Genomic DNA, 24,222 nt, shown 5'->3' on the forward strand with positions numbered 1-24,222 from the left:
CAGCTCTCTGCTGTGGCCAGGGAGTGCAGTGGAGGATGGCCCAAGTCCTTGGGCCCTGTACCCCATGGGAGACCAGGAGAAGCACCTGGCTCCTGCCATCGGATCAGCGCGGTGAACCAACGGCAAAGGAAGACCTTTCTGTCTCTCTCACTGTCCACTGTGCCTGTCAAAAAATAAAAAAATAAAAACCTAGAGGACATTTCACAAATATCGATCATCTCATGAGGAGACGGGCCAACAAAGATGAAAATACAGCAGGGAAATGAAAAATGATCAGGCTGGAAGTGAAATTCAAGTCCTACGCAAATAGAAGGAATGGAAGACTAGCAATGTATATAGACACTGATGGGATTTGAGAGCCTCTAGATATGCAAACAGAGAAATTTAACATCAGCAAGTGGTTGTGATGAAAAGAATGAGGCCATAATAAAGGATGTAAATAAAGGAAAATAATTCTCATTAAAGAAATTCTTGATGATATTTCATGAAGTTAAAAGTATGAAGTAATGGAAGTGACTAACAGAAAAAAGTGAAGGAAAACACTGCTCAGAAATAATTTTTAACAAAAAAAAAATTTAATTCAATACTACTAAGTTTTAAGTTTTACAATACTGAAGTTTTACCATTGTAACCCAAATTCTCTGTTATCCTGTTCTTCTACTTGCCCCTTAAAATTTCTTAACATAAAAAAAAAGTTGGAGGCCAGCATTGTGGCACAGCTGGTAAAGCTGTCACCTGCATTCACGGCATCCCACACAGGAGCCAGTTCAAGTCCCAGCTGCTCCACTTCTGATCCAGCTCTCTGCTATGGCCTGGGAAAGCAGTGGAAGATGGCCCAAATCCTTGGGCCCCTGAACACATATGGGAGACCTGGAAGAAGCTCCTGGCTTTGGATCAGCACAGCTCTGGCCATTGTGGCCTCTTGGAAGTGAACCAGAGGATGGAAGACCTCTCTCTGCCTCTGCCTCTCTGTAACTCTGCCTTTCAAATAAATAAATCTTTAAAAAAAAAAAAAAAAATGGAAGTATGGTATAATGAATGTCACTTTTCATCTAAATTCAACTATCAGTAACATTGCCATATCTGCTCTATTTCCATTTAATATACTTTTTTGCCTTAACTACTGGAAAGTAAATTGTATACATTACGTTCCCCCACCCCAAAAACTTTTTACCGTGCATCTTCTGCAAACAGGGACATTCTCCGACATAACTACAATACCACTATCACACTCATAGTTATCTATACACAAATTTCCCTAGTTGCTGTAAAAACAGTATTTTGGTTTACTAAAAAAACTCCATAACCCTAGCCATCATACTGCATACATGCTGCCATGTCACTGTCTCCTTTAGTCTAAACTGCTCACCTCCTTATTTAGCTTTTTGACTTTTTATGACACTGACAATTTTAAAAGTTCATACCAGCTTTTTGTAGAATGCCCCATAGCAAGGACCTCTTGGCTGTGTCATCAGACTCTAGATAAAGTACCTTACAATTCTACCTTGGTGAAGTTACTATGCCTTTCTGCTGTGGTACAATGGCAAGGGCACAATGTCCCTTTATTCCATTATTGATGATACTGAGTTTGATCCCTTGGATATCAAGCCAGTGTGCTTAAAGGAAAAAGTCTAACTCAAATCTTTCCTCTGCCTAAAACCCTACAATGACTTCACCTTGGAATACAGTTAAGTCCAGAAGTAATTTCTAAGATCCATGTAGCCCAGGGCCTAGTCTTTAGTCTAAACTTTTTTTTTTTTAATTCTCTATGGTTCGGGGCCGGTGCTGTGGCAAAAGCCACAGCCTGCAGTGCCTGTGAGAGGAATCAGACAGGTTAATAGGCAGTCAGGTTGGTCCCAGTGGAAATTTAGGATGCAAAATGCTTTTTCCCCTAAAAGTTATCTTTACCCCTCGGCAAATATGACTACAGATCAGGTCTTTTGATGAGTTTTGTCCTTGCCGGGTAAGTGAATGTTGTCTTTCAAGTTTTTTTCTTCCCCAAAATTGTGCTTCAAAGTCCCAGTACCATAAACACCTTAGGGTTTTGCCTCTGACGGAGCCCCCCTCCTGGCCACTCTAGCAAGAGGTCTCTGAGTTAAATAAACATTGCTTTTAAATAGATTTTGTTTTTCTCTTTACTTTGTCTACTTGGAATTCTTCTTCCATGTGAGACAAAGCACCCAGGTAATCTTTTCTCTGGCCTAGGAAAGCAGTGGAAGACGTCCCAGGTCCTTGGGCCCCTGCACCCACGTGGGAGACCCAGAAAAAGCTCCTGGCTTCGAATCGTTCCAGCTCCGGCCATTGTGGCCATTTGGGAAGTGAACCAACCAGAGGATGGAAGATCTCTTTCTCTCTGCCTCTGCCCCTCTGTAACTCTGCCTTTCAAATAAATAATTAAATCTTTAAAAAAAAAAAATTCTCCATGGCTCTACAGTGATATGCTGTCCTCTGACTGAAATATCCCAAAAAGTGGGAGGAAAAAAAAAATCTTTGAAATCACAGTATGTCTTAAAATCTCGGCTAGCCCAATAACTCAGCTAGCACTGCCATGGTCATAGTCAACTATACTGAATTACTAACAGCTTGAGAAAAACACTTCCTCAAGGAAGAGAGTTTCCCAGGGTGTTTGGGGAATCAATCTATTTCCCTCTCTCTCTCTCTCTTTTTTTTTTTTTTTTTTTTTTTTTTTTTGTCAAGGCTTACTTATGTATTTTAAAGTTACACATACACACACACACACACACACACACACAGGAATAGACAGAAAAACCCATTTTTCATCTGCTGATTTACTCCCCAAATGGCTGCAGTAGCCAGGGATGGGCCAGGTCAAAGCCAGAAGCTCCATATGGGTCGCCCATATGGGTGGTAGGGGCCCGAGCACTTAAGCCATCTTTTGCTGCTTTCTCAGGCTTATTAGCAGGGAGCTGCATCCAGAGTAGAACAGCCTAGACTCGAACCAAAACTCATATGGGATGCTAGTATTACAATCTGCAGCTTAACCCACTGAGCCACAGTGCCTACCCTGGAGAATTTCTCTTAAAGCAGAAAGATGTGCTAAGGCTTCAGGGAAAGAAATACAGGCAAGCTTAGCTAAGTCATCTGGAACAGACACTCCAGTTTCAAATGATTCACCGAGTATGTCATTTCCCTATGCAGTCTATGAACAGTTGAATAACATTACCCAGGAAAGTACAATGGCTTATTATTCCTACTGTTATGAATGGACAATTTTAATCCCTTAACATTGAATCAGCAAGACACTTAGAAACACATTAGAAGGACAAATGAATCCTGGTTATTATCTGAAAAACTTCCGTTGACATGGTCTGGTAAGATGAAGGCAGTGCTGGCGTCAAACTTGCAAAATGACTTGTCAGTAGCCTAGGGGAAAACCCAGAAATAACTGAACACTCTAAGAAACACTGGAATTCCTCTATTCTTAAACTTCTTATGAGTTGTTATTCCTCTGAAAGGTAAAGAGAGATCCTCCTTTTGTCAGCTCACTCCTCTAATGTCTACAAAGGCCAAAGCTGGGCCAAGACCAAAGCCAGGAACTTAGGAGCCAGGAACTCAGTATGGGTCTCCTACATGGGCAGCAAGGACTCAAGTACTTAAGTCACCACCTGCTGCCCCCTCGGACGCACATCAACAGAAGCTGGAATTGGAAACTGAGCTGGGACTTGAACCCAGACACTTTGATATGAGACATGAGTGTCCCAAACATTATCTCAACAGTTACATCAAATGTCTACCCCCATCAAAATTCTTAATGGCATAGAAGATGAGCAAACAGGGACAGTTCAACTGAAGTCAAAAAATTATTCAGAAGAGTGATACTAAACAGTAAGAAGGTTTAGAAATACCAAAACTAATTTATTTTACTTTTTAAAATTTATATATATGTAGGACCAGCAATGTGGCTCAGATTAAAGCTGTAGACTGCAGCACCAGCCTCCTCTATGGGTGCCTGTTCAAGTCATGGCTGCTCCACTTCTGATCCAACTCCCTGCTAATAATGCCTGGGAAAGCAATAAAAAATGGCCCAAGTGTTTGGCCCCTGCACCCATGTGGGAGACTTGGAAGAAGTCCCGGGATCCTGACTTCAGCCCAGTGCAGTCCTGGCTGTTGTGGCCACTTGGGGAGTAAACCAGCAGACGGAAGATCTCTCTCTCTCTCTCTCTCTCTCTCTTTCTCTGTGTGTGTCTCTCATCTCTCTAACTCTGCCTTTCAAATAATCTTTTTTAAAAAATTGAATACTATTAAAAAATTTACATACGTGGTACAACTCTTAATAATGCTTAAATACATATAAATCTATTTTCATCTATAAGTATGTATTATATATATAAAATTCCAAGTATAGAAAACATTTATACCATTGTTCACTTAAGTAACAGATGTATAAAATGCCTTTAGGAGATGTTTATACCTGAGAAAAATCTAGAATCATGAGACACCTCTAACACAATAATATACCAGATCTACATTTGGTCATCTAAGCAATGCTAACCAATCATCAACTGTTTGATGCTGCCTAAATTATGACTACTTTCATCCTCTCAGTCTTAAAATTTTACCTGTTTGTAAATATCAAGTATTTTAAACAAAAATTTTGATCACTTAGTCTTTTTTTTTTTTGGACAGGCAGAGTGGACAGTGAGAGAGAGAGACAGAGAGAAAGGTCTTCCTTTTGCCATTGGTTCAGCCTCCAATGGCCACCATGGCCGGCGCGCTGCGGCCGGCGCACCGCGCTGATCCGAAGCCAGGAGTCAGGTGCTTCTCCTGGTCTCCCATGCGGGTCCAGGGCCCAAGCACTTGAGCCATCCTCCACTGCACTCCCTGGCCACAGCAGAGAGCTGGCCTGGAAGAGGGGCAACTGGGACAGAATCCGATGCCCCGACCAGGACTAGAACCCGGTATGCCAGCGCCGCAAGGCGGAGGATTAGCCTATTGAGCCACAGCGCCGGCCTCTGATTTCATTTTTTTCTAACTCCTTTAATCTCCCTATGCAGCACATGGCTTCTAGGGGGAATTCCTTCAACAAAATACTGTTTTTAAGTTTTCACTGTTCAACACATTTGGGAAATATAAGTCTCCAGTGAATTACAGTTTTGTATTAGCCTTTCACTGTTCTTGGTGGGTAAGGTCATACACTGAGAAAACTTTTCCATAATGAGATTTCAAGCTCAAAGGTACTAATTAAATATTCCTATTTAGTTCTACATTTTAAGAGACAAACCCACCATCAAGCTCCATATTATTTCCAATTATTTCTCCTCCTTAACCAAAATGTACATTTAATGAGAGTTTCATCTTTTAAGTAATCAATCATGTGTCTTAGTTTCTCAAGGTCATCCAAACTCTTTTCCATCTTATCTGTAAGGTGCCAAAAGCTCTTTTCAAATTCATGTGGGCTCCATTCCTGAGAATAACACAGTCTGAATTACTATCAATTAATTAAAAAGCAGCTGTAGCACAGCAGGTTAAGCAGCAGCTTGGGACACCCACATCCTATGTGGAATGCCAGTTAAATTCCAGCTACTCTACTTCTGATCCAGCTGCCTGCTGAGGCATCCTGGGAAGTGGCAGAATGATGGCTCTAGTACTTAGGCCCCTGACACCCAAAAGGGAGACCTGGATGGAGCTTTCGGCTCCTGGCTTCAGCAGGCCCAGCCCTGCCTGTTGTGGCCATTTGGGGAGTAAAATGGCAGGTAGGAGATTCTCTCTCTCTCCACTTTTTAAGTACATGAAAACAAAAGCAGTTTGGCTTTGACTCAGATACTACTGCTAGCACCATTTGAAGAAAGCCCGATCTGCCTACATACACACCCTAACCATGGAATTGGCTGAGAAATTTTCTATCTTCTCAGGTAAACCAAATATAGTTGTAACAGATGTAAATCTATACATTAACACTGTGTAAGAAAATAAAATGACAAGGCCGGCGCCATGGCTCACTAGGCTAATCCTCCACCTGTGGCGCCAGCACACTGGGTTCTAGTCCCGGTTGCTCCTCTTCTAGTCCAGCTCTCTGCTGTAACCCAGGAGTGCAATAGAGGATGGCCCAAGTGCTTGGGCCCTGCACCTGCATGGGAGACCAGGAGGAAGCACCTGGCTCCTGGCTTCGGATTGGCGCAGCACACCAGCCGTAGTGGCCATTTGGGGGGGTGAACCAACAGAAGGAAGACCTTTCTGTCTCTCTTTCACTGTCTAATCTGCCTGTCAAAAATAAATAAAATAAAATGACAACTCAAAAATGGCTAACTTGAGAAGAAATAAAGTTTGTCTAGGGCCAGTTTCAAATCCAATTTTTAAATATTTAGAAATCAACAACTGGTTTTCCCCCGAATATCAATTATCCCAAAACATGTGTTTCCAGAAAGTGAAGGCAACACTATTTTGTTGACAAAATAAACATATGTAACCAATCATAAATTAAATAACTAAAAATTTTGCACTGCTGGTTAAAACTGAAGTACACTGTACTTTGTCTCATGATTGCTACATTCCTAAAAGCTTTACCACAGCTAACTTTTCTATTTAATAATAAGCAGCACTAGGCAACTAAGGAACAAGGTTACGACTGGGTAAATTATAACCACTGTCAATCTGCTGATTTCTAGAAGTTGTAAACACACACACACACAAACAAAAAAGGCTAAACATTCAGTAACAACTGCTGTCATACTATAAATTATCAGGAGGGAAAGTTCAGTCTGATAACTTTTGCTCGGTTAAATTCCTCAGGTTTTTTTCTTATAGTAACCTCAGCTGTCCTGATTCTGCACTGCTACTGTGACTGATAACTGTTTTTGCACACATGTATACAGCCTGTTCGCATGAACAAGGACCAAAGTTTCCTTGCAAAGAAGCAGAAAAATTCAGTATTCACTTTCTCTCTCATTTGTTACCATACTGTCAATGTTCTAAAGATGAAAGCCAGAGTTACAAAGAGGCAGAGACACAGGGCAGGGTGGGAAGTGGGGGTCTTCCATCCTCTGGTTGACTCCGTAGAATGGCTGCAAGGGCGAGTTTGCGCTGATTTGGAGCCAGGAGCTTCTTCCAGGTCTCCCATGCAGGTGCAGGATCCCAAGGACTTGGGCCATCTTCCACTGCTTTCCTGGGCCATAGCCGAAAGCTAGATTGGAGTGGAGCAGCCAGTGCCCATATGGTTTGCCCACTACTACACAGCCCCAGCCCGAGAAAGAGAAGTCTTCCATCAAGCTCCCTGCTAATAACCTGGGAAAAGCACTGGAAGATGCTTGGGCCCCTCACACCCAAATGGGAGACCTTTATGGGGCCAGTGCTCTGGTGTAGCGGGTAAAGCTGCCACCTGCAGTGCCCCCATCCCATATAAGCGCTGGTTCAAGTCCCGGCTGCTCCTTCTGATCCAGCTCTCTGCTATGGCCTGGGATAGCAGTAGAAGATGGCCCAAGTCCGTGGGCCCCTGCACCCACATGGGAGACCTGGAAGAAGCTCCTGGCTTCGGAATGGCGCAGCTGCAGTCGTTGAGGCCATGTAGGGAGTGAATTAGCACATGGAAAACCTCTTTCTCTCTCTGCTTCTGCCTCTCTGTAACTCTGCCTTTTAAATAAATAAATCTTTAAAAAATAAAATTTATTTTACTACACCAAGGTTTATCTCTTCTAGGCATTAGATAATTTATTATTATCACCTAAATACTGGAAACTGTAAACTAGCAAAATCTATTAGGGGCTTATCCTCTGAACCAATTCAATTCCAGGTATCTATTGAAGAGAAATGAAAAATCTATGCCCACAAGAAATGGAAACAATCCAAATGGCCATCAATACGTGAATGGATAAGCAAATTCTGGCATACAAATACACTGAAGTACCACTCAATAAAAGAGAACTACTGATATGCACAACATGGATAAACCAAAATGTCTATGCTAAGCCAAAGATGCCAAAATCACTGAATGATTCCACTTACACAACGTTCAAAACCATGCAAATCTAATCCATGATTACTGAAATCAGAATAGCTATTGCTGCTAAAGTATTGAATGCCAAGGGTCATAGGGAATTTCAAGAATGATGGAGTTCCTTATCTTGATTGGGGTGGTCAGGTATTTTTGTCAAAATTCAAACTGTAAACTTAAAAGATCTGTGTGCTGGAGCCGGCACCGTGACACAGTAGGCTAAACCTCTGCCTGTATCACCGGCATCCCACATGGATGCTGGTTCCTGTCCCGGCTGTTTCTCTTCTGATCCAGCTCCCTGCTACACCCTGGGAAAACAGTGGAAGATGACCCAAGTCTTTGGGCCCCTGTACCTTGTGGGAAGACCAGGAGAAAGCTCCTGGCTCCTGGTTCAGCTCTGGCCATTGAGGCTATTTGGGAAGCGAACCAGCAGATGGAAGACTTCTCTTTCTCGGGCTGGGGCTGTGGAGCAGTGGGCAAACCATATGGGCACTGGCTGCTCCACTCCGATCTAGCTTTCGGCTATGGCCCAGGAAAGCAGTGGAAGATGGCCCAAGTCCTTGGGATCCTGCACCTGCATGGGAGACCTGGAAGAAGCTCCTGGCTCCAAATCAGCGCAAACTCGCCCTTGCAGCCATTCTACGGAGTCAACCAGAGGATGGAAGACCCCCACTTCCCACCCTGCCCTGTGTCTCTGCCTCTTTGTAACTCTGGCTTTCAAATAAATAAATTAAAAAAAAAAAAAAATCTGTGTACTTCACTTCTGAAAACTTCATCTCAATAAAAACAGACAAGGGACCACCACCCTGCAGTGCCAGCATCCTATATGGGTGCTGGTTCAAGTCCCGGCTGCTCCACTTCCAATCCAGCTCTCTGCTATGGCCTGGGATAGCAGTAGAAAATGGTCCAAGTCCCTGGGTCCCTGCACCCGCATAGGAGACCCAGAAGAAGCTCCTGGCTCCTGGCTTCGGATCAGCCCAGCTCTGGCTGTTGAGGCCATTTGGGGAGTAGACCAGCAGTTGGAAGACCTCTCTGTCCCTCCTTCTCTCTGTGTAACTCTTTCAAATAAATAAATCTTGAAAACAAAAAAGACAAAACACAACACCTACCCGTAAGCTTCCTCAAAATATCACCTGTGGCGTAGCAGGTAAAGCCACTGTAAAGTGCAGGTAAAGCCTATAGTGCCCCATCGCATATGGGTGCTGGTTCAAGTCCCAGCTGCTCCACTTCTGATCCAGCTCTCTACTACAGCCTGGAAAACAGTGGAGGATGGCCCAAGTCTTGTGCCCCTGCAACCATGTGGGAGACCTGGAAGAAGCTCCTGTCTCTTAGGTTTGGGTCAGCCCAGCTCCGGCCATTGAGGCCATTTGGGGAGTGATGAGCGGATGGAAGACTCTCTGGCCCTCTGTAATTCTGTCTCTCAAATAATCTTAAAAAAAAAAAAAAAAAAAAAAAACAAAAAAAAAACGTATCTCCACAAACCAAAAGATACTGCCACAATGAGCTTCTACTACCTTCAGCCTTCAGAAGCACTGGACGGTTAAATGGTCAACCTCTGCCATGGTGTCAATAACAAGGCCAACACAAATCTAAGAGTCAGTTATAAAACCCCTTCTCTATCAGGTTACACTCACTTTTAACTGAAAAAATTAATCATTATCAGGTTATACTCACTTTTAACTGAAAAATTAATCGTCTATTAAACCCTTATACTTTATCTTTAATAATTTTCAATGTAAGTCAAGCTACAGACACTCGAAGTATTCCAATTACCTTTAACTTCTCAGCCTACTGCCCTGTCATATAACCTATTTCACCCATTCAGACGTCAGAGCATAAAACACAATTCACAGTTCATTATAATAAAGCAGCAATATGAACAAAGTCACATCACAAACTGATTACCTAAAGCAAATACAGGAAAAATGAAATCATAACTCACTCTTATTAGGCCACCACTGTCCTAATATCAAAGATCAGAAGAAAACTACAAGTGAGTAACTTACAAACACAAATGTAAAACTCCTTAACAAAACTGCTACAAATCAAATCAAGCAGCATAAAAACACTATTACACACGATGCCCAACTGAGATTTATTTCAGGAAATGCAAGGTTGTTTCACACTCAAAAATCAATTAATATACCATTTATCAATAGAATAAAGTACAAAAACCACATGATTATCTGAATAAATGCAGAAAAAGCACCTGACGATTCAACCTCTTTCATAATAGAAACATCCAATTAACTAGGAATAGAAAGGAACTTCCTCAATTCAACAAAGGGTATCATAAAAAAACCCAGCTAATATCATACTTAATGCTGCTTCCCCTGAGAGGAAGAATAAGGACTACTGCTTGCAGATACTTCTACTCAAAATTATTCTAGAAGTATTAGCTGGGATAGTGTATTAATCAGTTTTTTTTTTTTAAAATCACTGTAATGAAATACCTCAGAGAGCTAGCTTTATAAAAACACAGGGTTTGGGGCTGGTGCTGTGGCACAGTGGGTTAACGCCATGGCCTGAGGCACCAGCATCCCACCAGGGCGCAGGTTTGAGACCTGGCTGCTCCACTTCCGATCCAGCTCTCTGCTATGGGCTAGGAAAACAGTAGATGGAAGTCTTTGGGCCCCTGCACCCACTTGGGAGACCCAGAAGACACTCCTGGCTCCTGATTGGCGCAACTCCAGCCATTGCGGCCATCTGGGGAGTGAACCAATAGATGGAAGACCTCTCTGTGTAACTCTTTCAAATAAAAATAAATAAATCTTTAAAAAAAAAAAAAAAAAAGAGTTAATTCCCCTAATAAATCCTCTAGTGTGTGAGTGACTGAATATATCTAAGTATACAGTGGGTCTTTGAAAGTCCTGTGGATAAAAGAAAAACAAAAATATATAATTTTATTTCTCAACACAAATTCCATCAACTGTTACCAGTCCTTAAGTCCCTGAACTGAGAATCTTGGAAATTTCACCATGTCAATACAGTTGTTACTTTAATCACTGAAGAAAAACGAGCACCCTTAAAGTTTTAAGATTAGGAAACCAAATGAAGTCAAAAGGAGCCAACTCAGGACTATGATGTGGACACTTAATGATTTTCCATTAAAATTTTCATAAAATTGTCCCTGAGGAATGAGCAGGAACATTGCCCTAGTAAAGGACTGTTTGGTATCTCCTTCCCCCAGGCATTTTTCTGCCAAAGCTTTGGCCACCTTTATCAAAACACTCTGCTAATACAAAGATGATAGCATTCTTTGGCCCTCCAGAAAGTCAATAAGCAAAATGCTTTAAGCATTCCTCAAAACTGGCTCTGGTCTGTTTTTGCTTTAACTGGACCATTTCTACCTCCTTGGTAGTCACTGCTTTGATTGTGCTTTGTCTCCAAGATTAGGTTGGTAAAGTCACCTTCCACCTCCTGTTGTAATTGTTCCAGGAAATACTTCAGGACCTTGACCCACTTGTTGAAATTTTCCACTGAAAGCTCTACTCTTGACTGTAGTTGACGTAGATGCAAGTTCTGGTACATATTAGAGCACACAGGTTGCTCAACTTTAATTTTTCGCCATTGTGTAAGCTGATCCAGTTAAGATGACTATAGCGTTGTCTATCATTCCCACTGTTAGTTGTCAGTCATCTTCAATTAGGGCACAAGCAAGGTTAACCTTTTCCTTCAAAATTTACATGGATGGTCAGCTTCTGGGTTTTGTCTTCAACATAACTGTATCCCCTCTGAAAATGGGTTATTTATCCATTTGTAAACTCCAGATTTCTTTGAAGTATTGTCCCTATAAACTTTCCATAGAGCAGGCTGTTTTCATGTTATTCTGACAGGGACTGTTTCCAAACTGATGTCTTAATTATTCTTCTTTTTAAGAGAGAAAAAGAAAATTTTTTAAAGAATAATTTTTTTTTTTTTTGACAGGCAGAGTTAGAGAGACAGAGACAGAGAGAAAGGTCCTTCAGTTGGTTCACTCCTCAAATGGCCGCTACAGCCAGCACGCTGAACCAACTGGAAGCCAGGAGCCAGGTGCTTCCTCCTGATCTCCCATGCGGGTACAGGGTCCAAGCACTTGGGCCATCCTCCACTGCACTCCCAGGCCACAGCAGAAAGCTGGACTGCAAGAGGAGCAACCAGGACAGAACCGGTGCCCCAACCGGGACTAGAACCCAAGTGCCGGTGCCACAGGCAGAGGATTAGCCTAGTGAGCTGCAGCGCCGGCCAAGAATAATTTATTTTAAAGTCGGAGTTAGAGAGAGTCAAGAGAAAGGGAGTGACAGAGAGCTCTTCCATCTGCTGGTTTACTCCCCAAATGGCAGCACAGCCAGGATTGGGCCAAGGTGAAGCCAGGAGATTCTTCTAGGTCTCTAACATGGGTACAGGAACCCAAGGACTTGGGCCATCTTCTGCTGTTTTCCCGGGAGCATTAGCAGGGAGCTGGATCGGAACTGCTGCACTTGGGACTCAAAACAGTGCCTAATATGGATGCCGGTTGGCAGTGCTGATGGCGGCTTAATCCGCTACACACACCATCCCGTCTTAATTTCTGAATGCTTCAAATTAGATACTATCCAGACATGTTAACTAGTATGAGTTTATTTTGATGCAAAAAAAAGAAATCCAAGCACAGCTTCCTTATAGCATATTTTCTATGAATTTACTGAAGACTCTTCATCCATTGTCTATAATTATATTTATCTATAATCCTATTTGTTTTGTTTCCTCTGGAGAACCCTAATACACTTAATATAAACAGTATGACAACTCACCATAGTTTAAGAGTTACAATATGACTGAGCAATTCCACTCCTACATGTTTACCCAATAGAAATTAAAATTTATATCTAGACAAAAGTTTATACAGAAATGTTCATTAGCAGCATTATTCATAATACCCAAAGAGCAGAAACAAACCAATGTCTATTAACTGATGAGCAGAAAAACAAAAAGTGTTTATCATGCAATGGACTATTATTTGGTAATAAAAGGGAATAAACTATTTACACAGGCTATTAACAAAAGTACGTATTTTAAGATTCTAGCCATGAAATGCCCCCAAAATTCACACATTGAAACATAATCACCAATGTGATATTAGAAGGCAAGGCAAGGCTTTTGAGAGATAACATCTTGAGGGTGATGCCCACATGATGGGATTCATGCACTTAAAAGGCAGCTCCAGGGTCCGCTGCCTGCAGTGCTGACATACAATATGGGCGCTGGTTCGAGTCTTGGCTGCTCCATTTCCAATCCAACTCTCTGCTATGGCCTGGGAAAGTAGTAGGAAATGGCCCAAGTCCTTGGGTCCCTGCACCGGTGTGGGATACTGGAAGAAGCTCCTGACTCCTGGCTTCAATCACACAGCTCTGGCCATTGCACCCATTTGGGAAGTGAGCCAGTGGATGGAAGACCTCTCTCTCTGTAAATCTGCCAAGAAAGAAGAACAGAAGAAAAAAAGGAAAAAGAAAAAGAAAAAGAAAAAAGGAAGGGAGGGAGGGAAGGAGGAAGGGAGAGAAGGAGGAAGAAAGAAAGAAAAGCTCCAGGGGTATCTGGCATAGTTAAGAAGTCCACATTCCATTATCAGAGTACTTGGGTTCAAGTCCCAATTCCAGGTTCCTGCTGGATGCACATCCAGTAGTTGGGGCCCTGCTACCCATTTGGAAGACCTTGACTGAGTGCCCAAAAATAGCCCAGCCCTAGCCAGTAAGGGTGTTTGAGGGTGAACCTATAAACTGGAGCTTTCTCTCCCTCTCAAATGAGTAAATAAAAATTAAAGCCTCTCAGGGGAAGGGGAAGGGGAAGGGGAAGGGGAAGAAGAAAAAGAAAAAAAGAAAAAGAAAAAGAAAAACTGCAGCACCAAAGAGCTGCTTTGCTGCTTCTGCCAAGGTGAGGACACAGTAAGTGAACCCTAACCAGACACTGAAGTTGCTAGCAACTTGACCTTGGATTTTCCCATTTCCAAAATTTTGACAAATAAATTTGTTGTTTATAAGCCTCCTTAGCTGAGGGATTATAGCATCCCCAACAGATTAAAACAACAGGCAGATTTGTAAGATGGAAAACTGACTTGTGGTTGCCTAGAGTAAAAGGGAGAGTCTGCGTGACAGCAAACCCTACTCAATCTTGAATCTCGCTCCTCCATTTTGAGGACTGGTACCACTCTCCAGTCATAAGGTTTAAGCGTTACCACAGGCCTTGCTGATTGAGTCAGAAAGACCTGCAGGATGCCTGACAGGAGTACTGTACCACAAGCTACTACCCTGGCTCCCTACTGATCTGTAGGTGCATAACATCTTGCCCCTTCTGTTGCCCTGTGTAGGAAAACAACACCTTGCTGCAGCTTTGTCCGGATCGCCTGTCCACCCTGATCTGGAATCCTATATGTAAGAGAGCTAACATACTCTATTCTTCTGTGAAGGCTCCTTCTTCGTTTTTTGATCTCAGGATTCCTTCACAGTTTTTTTGGGGGGTGGTAGGGGAACAGGGGGCATTGCACACACTGCCAACATTCAGACAGAGATGTCTGGAGGAAAACTGAGGAATGAATACTAAGATACAGGGCTTCTTGGTAATAGCTACACAAATCTATGAATATATTAAGAACCACTGAATTGCATACTTTAAATTGGCTGCTATAAAATAAATATTTAAGAAAAATGAATGTTAGAAGACAGGTACTAGGGCCGGCGCCGCGGCTCACTAGGCTAATCCTCCGCCTAACGGCGCCGGCACACCGGGTTCTAGTCCCGGTTGGGGCGCCGGATTCTGTCCCGGTTGCCCCTCTTCCAGGCCAGCCCTCTGCTGTGGCCAGGGAGTGCAGTGGAGGATGGCCCAGGTGCTTGGGCCCTGCACCCCATGGGAGACCAGGAAAAGCACCTGGCTCCTGGCTCCTGCCATCGGATCAGCGCGGTGCGCAGGCCGCAGCGCGCCGGCCGCGGCGGCCATTGGAGGGTGAACCAACGGCAAAGGAAGACCTTTCTCTCTGTCTCTCTCTCTCACTGTCCACTCTGCCTGTCAAAAAAAAAAAAAAAAGAAGACAGGTACTAGACAGTATTGAATAATTTCTTTTAACTTTCTTACTACCACTCCCGAACACAGCATAAAAAAATCATTATCAATAACATCAGAACAACCTATCTATGAAGTATTTTTGTTCACCTAAAATTTCCCAAATTAGGGGTTGTTCATTTAAAGCTTGATCAGAAAGTATCTTAGGAAGCAGGACTACTAAATTTACATTTAATGTGACCCAGAGGAATTACTGACAATTTCCCAAAATTACAGAAGTGGAAGTGATTTACATTTACACAGATCTCTGAGATTTGAAAAAGGCGTCTGTTTTCTCGGTGACAAACAGCAGTTAAGTATCAGAGAATACTGTGACAAGGAGGCTCTAAACATTTGGGAAACATCCTTTGCAAATGTTACAGGAAATTAGGGCAGAGTGTTTTACCTTTTGGTCTGTTTCAACACTGTTAGTTTGACTTCAAAAAAGAAAAAAGGTAACTTGGCGACATTCAATTGAACAATTTTAGAATAACTCTTATTAGCATAGTTATTACCTCAGAAAAATAATTTTGATGTATGCAAATTAGGCATCAATTTTAGATACATGTCACTGGAGAAATCAGGTCCAAATTCAGAATGAATGCTAACTGGAGTGACCATATGGCCCTGTTTCCTGATTTACATCTGTTGTTCTTGTAGCCTACCTGGCCCAATACTTGTCTCAGATTTTTCATTTTCTAAACATTATTATGAATAATCACATTAAAGTAAGAAGGAATGGTGTGTTCGACTTTCTTTTTAGATTTCTATCTTCTGCCATGGCTTTGAATAGTGCTATGTGGGTTGCAGGTACAGTGAAGTTTTCACTTTAAATTTTAGAAGAGCCAGAAAGCTAAGCACTTAAAAAAATCTTTCTTGACATAATGAAATACACTTCAACACTGGCAACCAGGGGTAGCTATCTCTACCCAGCACTGGGTGATGATGGGAGAAATGTCTCAAACTGCTGCTCCTGCCAGCCATCTGTTATACCTGCCAGTAGTGCCATAGTCACAGTTGGATGTGCCAGGCCATTATAAGCTAGTTCATTGGCAAACAAAAGATATTTGTGAAATACGTGTAGGAAAAAAGATGCTATGAGTTTCTGTGCATGATGTACAGAAGAGAACAATCAGAACACTCTTCCTTCAGGAGTACTGCCTTTTATTTATTTCCTAAATTACATAAATCCATAATTATTTAGTTTGCTAACTATCTGTTTTATAGCAATTACTATAAATTGTTTTTCATAATTGCTTTTATGCTAAAGTCCTATAATTTAGATAAGAGTATATGGTCACTTATTATATCAAACACTTCACTCCCAATTCTATTATAATGGACAATCTTAAGGAGGGAACGGATTTAACTACATAAAGTATTTAAGGCCTCAAAACCATGAACCTGAAGCTATGACCAGGATTAACTGTCATGCTACTACTATAGTAAAGCTGTGTTTTGTTTTGTTTTACCACTATGATTCTGGAGTAAACACAGAAGCATCTCTATTCCCAATAAGCGCAGAAGGAACACTTCGCAATTATGTATGTGCTCTATTCTGCATTATCCCACCCATGTGGGAGACCTAGATGGAGTTCCTGGCTCCTGGCCTTGGCCTGACCCAACTCAACCCAATATTGAGGCCATTTGGGGAGAAAACCAGTAGATGCAATCCAATCTCTCTCTCTCTCTTTCCCTCCCTCTCTCTCTCTCCTCCTCCTCTCCTCTTCCCTCCCTCCATCACTTTGCCTTTCAAATAAATTAATCTTTAAAAAATGTATTAACCCCAAAGCCTTCATTCATTTTAAGTGTCTAACATGAAAACAAAGTTTAAGCACCACAACAGGTAAAAATTTTATCTTTCTAGATAGCAAAGAATTATTATTTCAAGCAGCATCCTTTGGAATATAATTTACTTTTTTATAAAAAAAGGTAAGGGGTTGGTACTGTGGTAGAGTTGAGACACCTGAGACACCATTCTATATGGGCATCAGTATGAGTCCCGGCTGCTCTACTTCTGATCCACTCCCTGCTAATGTGCAGCAGAAGCTCTTCCAAGGACTTGGTGTCCTGTACCCATGTGGGAGACCAGGATGAGGCTCCTAGCTTCTGCCTGGGCCCAGCCTTGGCCATTGTGGCCATTTGGGGAGTGAATCAGGAGAAGGAAAATCGACTCTGTCTCTCTTAACTCTGCCTTTCAAATAAGTCCATGAACCTTTAAAAAAAAAAAAATTGACCAAAATGTCAATTTGTGAGCTAAGTTCCCATTTCTCTATTCGTTGCCAACTGAATAACGTGTGCTGTTGGTGCTCAAAAAAAGGTATCAAAAACATTTGAACAACTGCAAGTCTGTATATTTTTAAAAGTTAAGACATTTTCCTTAAGCCAGTATCATCTGAGGTCCCCAAAACTTCAAAAATATTTCTAGTCTAGGAACACACAATAAAAACCATTTGCTTTTCCTGTAGCACCCCTTCCATTCTCAATGGAAAAAAATACTTTTGATTTCTGAAAGAAATTTACTAAGCCATCATACATAGTGATACAGATAAGTGTTTAATTCTCAATGTATCTTTGATAAAAAGCCCAAGTTATATTTCCATTCATCTCAAAATTTAAAATTTATAAATCCCAAATTTGAAATTAACATTTGAGGAATGGCCAGTTAAGATACCTGTGTCCCACACTGTGCTGCCTGGGTTCAATTCTTGGCTGTAGCTCCTGACTCTAGCTGCCTGCCAATGCAGACACAGTCATGGCTCAAGTGACCGGGTTCCTGCCACCCGCAAGGGAGACTCAGGTTGAGCTGCCAGTTACTGGCTCCAGCCCTGGCCAATGCAGGCAATTTGAAGAAGGAAAACCAGAGACTGGGGGCACACATGCTTGCTTGCTCGCTCGCTCGCTCTCTCCCTCCCTCCACCATTCTACCTCTCAATTCAAAATTTAAAAAATTTCAAAACTACAAATGTAACTAACATTAGGTACCACTGAAGATTTTATATCATTTGAGATCAATATGTGAATATTTATGAAACACCTTTAATCTAAGCAGTCCTCACATGCCAGCAAAGGTGATGAGACAAATTATCACCTCTACTCCAATCCAAAGTTTGACACTTAGATGAGGCATCTTTAAAAAAAAAAAAATTCATTTGAAAGGCAGTTACAGAGACTCAGGTACTTTCTCCTGGTCTCCCACATGGAAAGCAGGGATCCAAGTACCTGGGTCATCTTCTATTGCCTTCCCAGGCACATCAGCAGGAAACCAGACAGGAAGTAGAACAGCCAGGACTGGAATAAGTCCCTGCCACTGATGTGGGAGACCCTAATGGAGCTCCTGGCTTTGGCCTGGCCCAGCCCTGGTTGTTGCAGCCATTTGGGGAGTGAACCAGCAGATCAAAGATCTCTTGCTCTAACTCTGCCTTTCAAATAAATTAATTATTAAAAAAAAAAAAAAAAAAAAAAAAACACAAGTCAGCATTGTGGCCTAGCAGATAAAGGCGCTACCTGCAATGTCACCATCCTACATGGGTGCTAGTCTTTGTCCTGGCTGCTCCACTTCCAAGCCAGCTCCCTTCTAATGGCCTGGGAAAAGCAGTAGCAAATGACCCAAGTGTTTGGGCCCCTGCCACCCATATGGGAGATCCAAATGAAGCTCTTGGCTTCAGCTTTGGCCCAGTGCTGGCAGTTGCAGCCATATGGAGAGTGAATCAGATGATAGAAGATTTCTCTTTTTTGTAACTCTGGCTTTCAAAATACACAGATCTTTAAAAAAAATTAAAAGTATATACATACTAATTAAGATCCTCTTTAAAATTCCAAGTCAAGGGCAGGCATTTGGCACACTGGTTTAAATGCCACTTGGGATGCCCACATACCAAATCAGAGTGCCTGCCCAGATTAACTTCCTATTCAGTTTCTTAATGTGTCAAGGTAGTTGGGCACCTGCTACTGAGCTCCCCGCCCCTGGCTTCATTCAGCCTGGCCCAGCCCAAGTCCAGCTGAGGCTGGCATTTGGGGAGTGAACCAGAGGATGAGAGATCTCTGGCTGCTTCTCTCACTCCCTGCCATTTATATAAAATTTTAGAAAAATAATAAAATTCCAAGTGAAGAAAAACAAAGATATTAGCCAGGGGGAAAAAAATCTATCTTACATACTCCTGAGACAGATAAAATAATTTGGATACTGAATCTCAAATTTTGTGCTATCACTTGATTTTGTGAAAATACTCTTCTCAAGTGCAATGTATTTTTCACAGCCTGTCAATTACGCCTGAGTCCATCTAATACCAGTTGTTCATCCACAACGTAAAGATGAAGTCTTTCCAGTAAGATGCAAGGCTGAAAGCTAATGATGGAAGAAAAATCACCAGCAATTCAACCAATATAGAGCAAACACTGAGGCTTACATTAGCTTCTGAGGTCAGAAATTCAAAGTTTGAGTGTCTTCATTCAGCTTTATAACGAAGATGCGCTGCTGCTCTGAGCCTCACAGGTGCCTCGGTTTGACTGTGTATCGGCTTCTTCACCACCTTGGCTCGTTAAACGCTTTTGGAACGATTACCAGGTACTAAGCAACCGTTCACATGGAGGACCCACTTTTTTGCATCCTTCTTGCAAGAGACTATTAAAATTCTGCCTGAATGCGCTATTAACAGTTATTAATCGCCGTGGAACATCAATTTCCACCCCAAATCTGGAATTCCACACACCAGAATGAAAATTATTTTCGTAAAGGTAGGCCATAAGCAGTGTACAAGAAATACATACTGCTCAAGTAAATGACAACAGAAAACTGAAGTTTCCAGCGGACAAAACTGACTTCGCGACGGTCGGAAAGAACTCCACACAAAATGAAACTTCATATGGAAGCGAAAGCGTGGGTGCCCAACTCAGAACCGGGATCGAAGGGGCGGCAGGGTCTAAAGGAAAAAGTGAGTTGGAGGCGAGGAGAAGCGCGGCGGCGGACCAGCGAGCTCGCCCCGCTCAAGCACTCGAAGCCGGCAACTTTTCCGGCACGCCGGACTCCCGACCCCAGACCCTCGGGCCGGCAGGCTGCCGCTCGCAGCCCGGGGAGGGATCCCGACGGGTCCTCCAGCGAAGCAGGAGAAAGCTGGATGCGGGCGGGACCTGGACACACGGCCTTTCCCCGGCGGGGGAGGGGGAAGGGGAACGAGGCGACAGACCCGACCCGAGGGTGACCCGCGGTGAGAGGGATGCAGCCACGCGGGTCTCGCCGAAGGCAGCCTTGCCGCCGCGGACCCCCAGGCAGGCGTGGGAGAACCAAACGGGCCTCATCGAGGGCAGGCGGGAAACCGGGTGGCGGGAAGACGAGGGGCCGGCCCCGCTGGGACGCCTCACGCGAAGCCCCTACTCTGCTCTGCTTTCGGCGGGCCCCAGGGTCCCCCAGGACAGGCCCCCGCCTCCCGAAGGGCAGGGAAGGGGCCGCGAAAGCCCCCCTCGCACGCACGCGGCTCGCCTCCCTACCCCCACCCGCGGCCGCGCTCACTCGCTCGGCGCCCCGGAGCGGCGCGGGGGAGGCGGGGGCCGGCGGTGCGGCCGCGGGGAGCTGACGCCCTCCCCGACGCGCGGACCTCGACGCGCAGACAAAAATCAACAAAGCCCCGCCGCTCCGGAGCAGAAGACACGCCACAGGCCCCGACCGGAGACTCTCCGACGCACCGCTGCCCGGGCCGCGGGGCTGCGCAGGGGCGACTGGGGACGGGGGCGGGCCCCGCGCGGTGGCTCCCTGGCCATGGAGCCTCGCCGCCTCCGGAAGCCGGTGCGGCAGGGACCCTCACACCGGAGACTGACCTTGGAGTCTCCGTTGCAGAGAGCCATCGGGGCTAGGGCCTCGGCGGCGGCGGTGGCGGCGAGAGTCCGAGACGGGGCGGGAGGCTGCCCGAAGGGTCGGCGCCGCGAGCCGAGGCTGAGAGGGAGGCCTGCTCAAGAAGGAGCCGGGCGCTCAGAGGAGCCCGCCACGGGCTGAGCGCCGAATCCAGCGAGCAGTCACGGAGCGCGGGCCCCAACGCCGCGGGAGAAGAGACCAGCAGTGCGCACGCTGCCCCCGCCTCCTGCTTCCGCCCCGGCCAGCCACTGGGAGGAGCCAGAGCCGCATACAACCCCCGCGCCGCATCCAAACCCACCAGCCGGCGAGAGGCGGGGGCCGCTGGCCTGGCTCCGCCCCCAGGGCCCGCCCCCCACGGGGAGGAGCCCTCCCTCGAGAGGAGGAGCTAGTGGCGCGAGGCCCCGCCCCGGTCACCAAGACCTGCGCTCGGGAGAAGAAACGTTTCAGCTGTGCGCCTGCCTCTGGCCGGCTGTGCTGAGTAAGGGCCCGAGGCACCCACCTGGGCTACGCCACTCCTGCCCCCAGCACCACAGAGCTCCCTGGAAGGAGGGACCCGGGCTCCTGGCCCCACTCCCACCACTCAAGTCCACCGGGACACAAATAGAAGCCCTAGCCGGCTCCCGGTGAAGAGGCTGCCGGCTTCTTTTGACCGCGGCATGGATGAGGCCCTGGGGAGGGGACCCTTTTAGCTGCAGTTGCAGCCTTATCTCAAGTTGCCAGGCGTATGCCTGCCAGGCTGCTTTCAAAAGTTTCCTGTTCCTGTCTCAAGGGCCGTCAGTGTGTGGATTTGGATCAGTTAGGTCCCTCCACACTTCCACAGCTCCTGCAGAAGTTCGGCAGAGGGTGCTTTTTCCAGAAAGGGAATTTGAGAGCAGCAATCTGGTGCACAAATGGGCTAGGAGACTGGTTGTGAGCTCTATTTGCAAGGCAAACATTGTTTTGTGTGTTTGTTTGTAATTGTCTGTGGAGAAGGGACTGTAGTCACTCCAGGTTCCCTTTAGCACTTATCCAGAGAAATAATACATTAAATTTGGTCACCTGGGGGCCTAAGTCAGGATTATGGAATAAATAACACTTGGAATGACTGCCACGTAGCAAAGGTGTTTAACAAATATTCGGTTGTTATAATGCAGCCAATGTTTGCTGGGCTTATACCATAGATCAGGCTCTAGTTCAGGTATTAAGGAACTGGACTGAGACAACCTGACCTCCAAAAGCTTACCTTATTATAACCAGTCTCATGAAAGTAGTGATGTTGGATTGATGTTCTTATCCCGTTTACAATTGAGGAAACTAAGGCTCAAGGAAGTGTACCTCTTAGTGTTGCTGATGACACGGGGTACCCAGTCCAGGAAAGGATGGACATTATTAGTAAGCTATTTACAGGAATAAAAGGCCCACAACCCCAGTAGGCCTCAGAGTATTTCACTTACTTTTCTCTGAACTGAAAAAAATGAATGCTTGCACTTTGCAAAGCTATGGATACTGGATTCTCTTTGGTAGGTCTGTGTGAGCTATCCAGAGAACAGTACAGTAACCAATTGAAGAACCTCAACTTGCATAAACACTCTAAATGGAATGGAATGTGATGTAATATACTGGCATTAAAGATTGGCTAAATCTCATTTACATAAGATAATGCCTAGTTTAAATATATTCTGGTAGCCACTTGCAATTATGGCTAAGATTTCAGTATGCAGAAGTGGGCATTTGGCCTGTGCTTGGCTTTGAGCACCCGTTCACTATGGGAGGCAGCAGTGACAGCACAAGAAGTTGGATCCCTGCCACCTAGATTGGAAACCTGGATTGAGTTCCTGGCTTCCAGCTTCAGCCCTGCCCAGCCTTAGCAACAACAGGCATTTAGGGACCAGCAGATGGAAGATTTCTCTCTCTCTCTCTGCCTTTCAAATTAATCTTTTTTTTTAATTGACAGATAGAGTTATAGACAGTGAGAGAGAGAGAGAGAAAGGTCTTCCTTCCATTGATTCACTCCCCAATTGGCCGCTCTGGCTGGTACTGCGCCGATCCGAAGCCAGGAGCCACATTCTTCTTCCTGGTCTCCCATGCAGGTGCAGGGCCCAAGCACTTGGGCCATCCTCCACTGCTTTCCCAGGCCACAGCAGAGAGCTGGACTGAAAGAGGGGCAACCAGGACTAGAACCTGGCACCCATATGGGATGCTGGCGCTGCAGGCAGAGGATTAGCCAAGTGAGCCACGGTGCCAGCCCCATTAAATCTTTTTAAAAATAAACAAAAATACCCTGAATTGGCTCTGTGTTCAAACAGTACTCTTCTGAGCTTCAGATTCATATGTCTGTATCTGCAATTAGATGACTAAGGTCTTGTTGGGCCCTAAACTCAACAAGTGCAAACAAAACTCTCTCTCACAAACTTCTGTGCCCAGTCACACTGGCACCATACTGGGCAGGGGGAGGGACATTCCGTTTTTAACCAATACGCTGTAGGTTTCTCATAAGCATTCTATCAAGCAGAGGGAGTTTCTTTCTACTAAATCAAATGCTCCCTCTGTAGCTAATGAAATGATTACAGAGTTTTTCATTTTAGAGTTTAAGCTGTCAATGTAGTGAACTACATTGAGTTTTTATTAATTTTATTAATATTAAGGTTGGGATCAACCTTAAGAGATCATGATGCAATTTCCTAAAATGCTGGTTTTGAATTTTTACACTATGTTCATGAAGAATATTGATTTATAGCTTTCTTATGTCTTTAAGATTTATTTACTTATTTGAAAGGGTTACAGAGAGAGGAGAGATGAAGAAAGATCTTCTACCCACTGATTTACTCCCCAGATGGCTGCAATAGCCAGGGCTGGGCCAGGCTGAAGCCAGAAGCTAGGAGCTAGGAGTTTCTTCTGGGTTTCCCACGTGGATAGTAAGGACCCCAGACCTTGGGACCATTTTCCACTGCTTTTCTCAGGCCATTGGTAGGGAGCTGGATCAGAAGTGGAGCAGCCAGGACTTGAACTGACACCCATATGGGCTGCTGGTGTCACAGGCAGTGGCTTTACTTGCTGCGCCACTGTGCCACAACACCAGCCTCTCTTACAATGTCTTTGACTGGTTTTTAGTATCAGGGTAATGCTGTTGTCAAAGAACAAATACAGAGTTTGTATGAAATTATTTCTGGAAGAATTGAAATAGAATTGTTTTTATTTCTTCCTTCACTGTTTGGTAGAATTCACCAATAAAACTCTGGATCCGGAATTTTCTTTCCAGTAAAATATCTAATTGAAAATTTCACTTTAAAAAATAGACACAGGGCTACTCAGGTTATCTTTTTTCTTGCATGAGCTTTGGCAATTTGTTTTTTTAAGAAATTTGTCCTGAGGCCGGCGCTATACCGCAACAGGTCAA

General features: G+C 44.3%; 1 protein-coding gene across 3 annotated transcripts in view; it reads right to left on the minus strand.

The window, feature by feature from the left end:
* Positions 1 to 24,222, minus strand: part of GMPS (guanine monophosphate synthase) — a 100,696-nt gene that overhangs the window by 53,261 nt on the left and 23,213 nt on the right. Inside the window, exon 1 of one of the 3 annotated variants that reach the window (XM_008266379.4) lies at positions 20,813 to 21,175. The exons of 1 other annotated variant lie outside the window; for it this stretch is intronic. In XM_008266379.4, coding sequence (XP_008264601.1) covers positions 20,813 to 20,839 — 27 coding nt within the window. In that variant the 5' untranslated portion in view covers positions 20,840 to 21,175. Of the gene's footprint in view, positions 1 to 19,407; positions 19,708 to 20,812; positions 21,176 to 24,222 lie in introns of those variants that run through there. One more of the 3 variants, XM_070072618.1, reaches the window with a different exon arrangement.

This window comes from Oryctolagus cuniculus, chromosome 4 (genome assembly GCF_964237555.1).
Source record: "Oryctolagus cuniculus chromosome 4, mOryCun1.1, whole genome shotgun sequence".
Taxonomy (NCBI): Eukaryota; Metazoa; Chordata; class Mammalia; order Lagomorpha; family Leporidae; genus Oryctolagus; species Oryctolagus cuniculus.